General features: G+C 41.1%; 1 protein-coding gene across 8 annotated transcripts in view; it reads right to left on the bottom strand.

Moving 5' to 3' along the window:
* Positions 1-7,177, bottom strand: part of Akap13 (A-kinase anchoring protein 13) — a 279,862-nt gene that overhangs the window by 34,338 nt on the left and 238,347 nt on the right. For all 8 annotated transcript variants that reach the window (XM_029479044.1, XM_029479045.1, XM_029479047.1 and 5 more), the window contains 2 exons: positions 2,408-2,475; positions 79-145 (listed from right to left, as the gene is read on the bottom strand). In XM_029479044.1, coding sequence (XP_029334904.1) covers positions 79-145; positions 2,408-2,475 — 135 coding nt within the window. The remainder of the gene's footprint in view (positions 1-78; positions 146-2,407; positions 2,476-7,177) is intronic.

Raw genomic sequence — 7,177 nt, 5'->3', positions numbered from 1 at the left:
AATGACAAGCAAGCAAAAGCATCAAGTCTGGAACAAAACATCTGAGTACACTTCCGAGAGGTGTGCTGAACTACTCACATTTGTTTCTCATGATGACGGTGGGCAGCGATGATGTATCGTGGGCCTGGAGGCTCCCTTTTGGCTGCTAAAGAGAAAAGAAGGTAAACAGATGCAGATCACACTGAAAACTCATCTTCCATCAAGTCTCCAGAAGCCTGGAGTCAAAAGAGAACACTGTGCTGGGTCAGGCCCACTCCACTTGCTATCCTTTGCGCTCATCAAGGGCTGCAGATAAGCGGCTAAGTGTGTCCCCAGACCCTTCCTAGGAATGTTTGTTGGTCATCTGTGTAGGCAAAGCATTAATCCATTTTCAGATGATCTAAGTACTCTCTCTTTGCTACAGATACCAAAGCTGTCTGCAGAGTCTTTTCTGGCTTGTAGAAATTACCTGTCTGTATCTCCAATGTACTGTCAGTTACTAAAGAGATCATCTGTGCCCTGTTCATTTCTGTTTCTTTGATGACTAGCATTTGTAAAGTGTTACATTCTTAGGTAGGATGATAATTTTAGTAAGATTTTGTGAGAGCACGCACAAAAATACTTTTGACAAATTACAAAGTGAAGCATTTACTGTGTAACAGATCTCTAAGAGGAAGTAGATCACTTCCAACTGAAAATGCCTCCATATAGATTATAATGATATACAAAGGAGATGCCATTCTCTGCCACTGTTCTACAGAACCCCATGCATACAGTCTTATCAGACAGTGAACACCACAGATTGAGTGCACGGACAGATGGTGAGTGACAGGAGCAGTAGGGAGATGCTAGAATGAGTGGACATCTGGGATGCATTTCCCATTTCAACAGCAGCCACTGAGCACCCACTGACTGTTCTTTGCTATCCAGTCTTTCCAATTTTAAGACTCTATCACATACCGGACACTATTCTAGATACTCAAGTCTACTGTACTAATCCATCAAAGATTCCTGCCTGCCTGCCTGTCTATGTTCTAGTGGGGGTAAGGTACAAATCATTAAAAAAAAAAAAAGAGAAAAATATGGTCCCAGAGGGTTCTGAACACTATGGAACAATAGAAAGCAAGCAGGCTGAGGGAGCTGGAGTGCTGGGTCACAAGTACACCCAGGAGCTGAGGGTTGGAGGAGCTTCCAGTTTGGGGAGAGAAAAGAGAAATCGAATTGGTATTATTTTTAAGTCTTTTCATAAACTAAAATTTTATAAGTACAGCATGAATCAAAATATCCATCACTGAGCTGAGAAGACCCAGGTTAACACAGAGGTTAGCTATTTTCATACTAGTCCAGCATGGCCCGGAGTGGGGTCTGAGGATGATCAGTATCATTTGGGAACTCCTCAGCCCACTCCAGAATTGGAAACCATTTGGGAGAAGGGCTCTAGCAGCGAATTTAAGTAAGACCCTTGAGATGCTGATAAACACTCAAGACTGAGACCACTGTGATAAGTAATGTGGTTACTGATGGGCATCGTGTAGACATACCCGCATTCTGAGGAAGAAATACACTTTATGTATGGCTGACAATAGTGACATAGTCACATAGGATATCCAAAAGGCATGGTCTCACGCTCATACGGCACCAATATTGGTACTTGCCATTCTTTCATTGTATCATCTCTGCTATCTATTATGTACCTTTGGAGAAAAGACCAGGTAGGTTGGTTCTAACTGGAGGAGATCCCTCCCTCTCCCCATCACATATCAAAAGCCTCTGATTTCCATCTGTTACCTTCATGCTTCTAGATGGGGAAGCTAGGGATTCCAGTAGCAGAGGATGTGTGTACAGCTAGTTAAGTCAATCACTTAAACAGAAACACAGAGAAATGGCCAACACATGACATTTCTAAAAAGCATTCATTCTACCTAAAAATTCTGTGGAGACAGGGTTTCACTGACAAATTGGCTAACATCAAACCAAGGAACCCCTCAGTCTCCCAAGTGCTGGGATTATAAGATTGGTCTCTGGCTCAGCATTTTCTTTATTCAATGTCTCAAATTCTTGAGTGTATTAATCAAGAAGGTGATTGATCATTTTAATAAGCAACTATGTTTAGATTAATTTGTTTTCAAATTTGTCACCAAATGATTAAAACAAATAAAAAAATACCCACTACAATCTAAATTCTAACATGTGGAGATTTTACTTTTTTTTTTTTTTTTTTGCTTTGATTTTTGAGACAGGGTTTCTCTGGGTAGCCCTGGCTGTTCTGGAACTCACTCTGTAGACCAGGCTCACCTTACATATAGAGATCTGCCTGCTTCTGTCTCCCAAGTGCTGTGATTAAAAGTGTGCAACCACCATGCCCGGCTGATTTTGGTATTTTTAAACCCCTGGATTTTGAGTATTATAACAGGTAGAAATATCTTACCTTCATTTTGACCTTTGCACAGGAGGCTAGATTTTCTCTGCAGCCTTTGTGGACAAAAGCACCACAGCCTGGAAAGGAAGCATAAGGAAGGTCACAACAAGAAACTGATAGACCCTGGACTCTGCTACTCACTACTGCTGCAAGGAAGTGACAGAGCACATGTGTATGAGGGTACGCGCGCGTGCGTGCGCGCGCACGCACGCACACACACACACCCCATAGTACCAGTAACCAAAGCATATTTTATAGTTCTTTACTAGGAAGCAGATGTATTTGTGATTAACCAAAAGAAGAAGTCAGGAATTTATTAGACAGGAAGCCTGAGAGGCTGTCAACACCAAAATTTAAATGTCTTCCATCTAGATGTCTACAGGGCCCAGAAATCCTTGAGCTGAACTAACCTGTAAATCTCTTTTTTCAAGAGGAGGTATCAGAAGAAACCATGCAAGCATCCAAAGGAAGAAAACAACCAACAGTCCTAGCAAGCTATGGTGCTTATGAACCAGCATAGTATGATAACCCTAAGGGTACATTAGTGGCACACAAGACAGTAGGAGTAACCAACAGTTCACTATTTGGACTTAAGACCCACTCACCAAGGTGGAAACCTAGGCAATTATGGCTACTGAAGTCATGGATCTTGAGGGAGAATCTACAACCACCATTTTACTAAAACCAGCAAAATTCCTATGTTTTAAGTATTTGTCTTTACACTCATAGGTATCAGTGTAGTCCTTACCCCTCATCAAGAAAACTCCTCTTTGCAAGTGACAGAGCCCATTACAGAAAACTATAACCAGCCAAAATACAGAGCTGTGGAGCTCAGTTCCAGTGGATACATTTACAACTCCCACACCTATGGCAAAGGAACACTGGCCAAGACGGGGTGAAAGATTCTAATAGTCTGAAGATCAGGGAGTTTGCCATGACATTGTGTTTCCTAGGATGTCAGAAGATATACCCATAAAAATCTCACCAACATGACTTTCTAGATACATGCTGAAGAAGGACAAAAACAATACACAAGCTAATGTGGACAGGGAAAGACCATGGAAAATCCAACCCTACATAAAAAGCTATAGGCAGCTAAGGAATGCTGAGAACTAAGGAAGAGCACGTTGACTGGTTAACTAATACCAAATGGTCAACCATGAAAGCATACATACAAGCAACATTCCTGAGCAGGCTACACTTAGATTATCTAAGAGCATGCACACATCATGCAAGTACTTCTCTAAGAACAATTATTGAGAAAAAGAGGCCATGAACTTGAAAGAGGAAAAGTATGTGAAAGAGTTAGGAGGGTGGAAAGTGAAGAAGGAAATGACATCATTATAATCTCAAAAGATAAAAGAAATATCCCGAGGTCTCAAATATCCCCAGCTTTTGTACCCAACTCCCTGAGTGAGAAGCCTGACTCAGGAGAACATGGGAGAGCTCCTCAGACAAACCAGATTCAAGTTTACCAATGACACATTTCATCTCAAAGAATTTTTAGTTTTCCATTCCCGTGGCCTACAAGGGCCACTGATGTAAAAACCATGCACTCTGGGCCTCCGAAAGGTCATCAGCTCTTCCTGCTGCAATGAAGTCATAAAAACAGGCTGTGCCAAGAGGCCAGAGGCAAAGCACAAACAAGCAAAAGATCTGTCTTTGGGGACAGCTGAAGAGGCGTGTGTCTCCTGGGAAAGGCTCACTCAGGAAATCAGACAGCAGTACACTAGGTACGGCTGCTTCAGGGAGTACCACAGACCTTGTTCTAGCCAACGAGGTCAAGATGCTCTTGGACTTAAAGGCCTGGACGTATGGACTGTGGGGTAAGAGAAACTTGCCGCTGTGAAAGACACTGACAGATACCTAGATCTGAAGGCCTTGCCCATGTCTTCTGAAGTAGTGGTTACTGCGATGTATACTTGGTTCACAGGTCTTCCTGAACACTAGCAGTCACACAGCACTGGGATTCTGTGAGGTTTTTCTCCTGTTCTGAGGATCTTGTCATGGATCATGATTATCTATTCAAATATCTATGTATATATAGACCCACAGCCTATTTGTCTAAGCCAAACTCCTTGACATAATCTTCATGACTACATTTGAAAGTTGCTGTGTCAACTTATTGACATGTAAAAGAGACCAGGACGCATGGCAGGCAAACCAAATTTAATTTAAGTCTAGTTCTGGTTACCACCATGAGCCCAGAATAAGTTCCTTCTCCCCACGCCTTGGTTTCCAAAATCTACAAGACAAAAGGAACCACACCCCTCATGTTAAGTACTGTGAAGACATGGCAATGTAGAAACTCATCATCTGAAATCGATGCAATTACTTTGGAAAATCATTTAACAACATCTAGTAAGGTTCAGTGTGAGCCACTTTTATGAATTAGCACTGAGTCTAGTGTCATACACAGGGATGCAAGGATGCCCTTGTGGCACTGTCTGAGTCAAAGTGGAAATAGCCCCGTATCCTAAGCAGCAGAACAGCTTGAAGTATGTGTGAAAGACAGTACCACAGATGAGCTAAATGCCAGTATCTACATCTATGTGCTCAGTACTTCCGTTCTCTACAATAGAACACTGGGGAGAATAAAGCAAACTGCAAAGTGAGATGCACAGCAACAGTAAACCAACCACTACTACCCAGTTTTGTTCATATGAGGAAACTGAGTCACAGATCACATCAATGCTTACTTGGAGGGAAGAAGGAAGACTGACATAGGGAAACAAATTCAATTTTAACTGTAAAGGTGTATTTCTTTAAAAATGAAGGATGAAGTACTGTATCAAAACGTTACACACCCTTCCTTCCTCCCTTCCTTCCTTCACTGTGGCGATGGAGGTCAAACCTAGTGCCTCATACAATCTAGGCAATCACTCTACCACTGGGCTATATTTTTACATTTTAAGTTGAGGTCCAACAAGTTCCTACTGCTATTACATTATCCATGTATAATATCTGTATTAACAGCTCTTACTTAAAAAAAAAAAAAAACACCAGTGTATCAAACTGTATTACACCCCCCAAAGCTCCTTAGATTTCCTTATCCTTTGAAAGTAGTAATTTACCACATTTGCCATTCATTATACTGAAATGCTAATTTCAGTATCACAGTTACGAAATGCATCCTTTCTTTTGTTTTACTCTGACTCTATCATATCCAGGGCTTGTTGGGCGGGCAATAAGAGAGGATATAGGTTTGAGAACTTGGCATTAATTCTGATCTGTAAATATGACAAACAAAAACAGTCCTGATTAAGACCGCTTCCAAGCTGGCCCCCTCCTGCTCCTTTCCTTCTAGATTCAACAGCCCTCAGAAGGTTAAGTAGTGCTGCTCTTTAGGGGTGAGGGGAATGGTACTTTTGAAGGGACACTGGCAGTTCTCATGCTCTTAGGCCACTGTTTGAGATTTAAGAACAATTCTACTTCATGAGACACAAAAGTAGAAACAGCATCCTGAATGTGCTTCCAGTAGAACTTTTCACAGAGATTCACGGTTTCAGCTAACTGTCATCAAACCTACAACCTAGCTGAAATTTTTATTATGCCCAGGATTACAGCCGCAAGTCGTAGTGATAAGCAGTTCACATGGCTATCTGTTAACCACACTGAAGTATCTACTGGAAAAAAAACTAAATTTGTCACCAAGTGGTCCTAGACGCAAACATCATAGGACGACGGTTTCAGTGCTAGGTGTGAGTGAATTAGTAATGGTTAGCGCCACAGACAGCAGCCAAAGTCATGGGATTTATAACTGTACTATCTGTTTTAAAATAGACAACTAAAAATACAAGACATGAAGGTACATCTAGTATATTTTTAAGTACACTGCCACAAACCATACTGTGTTGTTAGGACGACGAAAGAAACCTTATCAGGGCCTTCAGAGAAGCTGGAACCCACACTTGGCTGTAGACTGCCCTTCGCTTCTAAGCACTTTTCGCTCTCAATGGCTGTGCTTAAATCTATGCTACACCTTTTCCTTTTCTTTCTTTTTTAAAAAACAAACTTCAACATTTATCAAATGTTCATAACAAAGAAAAAGATGATTTGGCCTTCTTTGTATTTAAAACAGTGCCTAAGAGCAGTAAGTGGGATGATTTCATTATTTCAAAATTCTTCAAAAAGTCACAAAGTACAGTGGTTCACAGGCTTAGAGCTGACCCTTATTCTATGAAATTAAAAGCCATCAGCTCAGCCTGCATCCACCCATCCATTTATCTCCCTCCCTCTCCCTCCCCCCTCCCTATCTTCTCTTACATGAGAACATTTAACAAAAGAAAATGGAACAAATTTGTATGCCTGGGAATGATTTTTTTTTTTTTTTTTGTCATATCATCCATGATAGATCTCTGGGGAAACATTATATACTACACATTTTCTTTTTCAGCAGGAAAACTGTCACATGCAGCCAGACTTTTGAAGAAAGGAACATTAAAGTACTTTAGTGCATTGTTTTGTCTACTAGCAGCAAAACTCTATGTGGAAAAAAATTGATTCTTTTTAAGGACACATGGCCGTTAAGAACAAATAGAAACATTTTCCTCCTATGGGAAAATGGAAAACTCTAATTCTAACAACAAGAAAAGAAACACCCCCAGAAACAAAGCCAAACCAACCAACCACACAAAATCCAACCAACCCATGGAACTAACAGCAACTCAGAAACACATGTTCCAGAATTCCTTCTGCAACTTCTTGTTTAAAGTCACTGGGGACTTTCAGGCGCTGTCTGGTCTGGACTGATAGTACTTGTATGCAAAAACCATGTGA

The sequence above is a fragment of the Mus caroli genome, chromosome 7 (assembly GCF_900094665.2).
Source record: "Mus caroli chromosome 7, CAROLI_EIJ_v1.1, whole genome shotgun sequence".
Taxonomy (NCBI): Eukaryota; Metazoa; Chordata; class Mammalia; order Rodentia; family Muridae; genus Mus; species Mus caroli.
The sequence above is the reverse complement of the archived record's forward strand: the minus strand, read 5'-3'. Positions and strand labels throughout refer to the sequence as shown.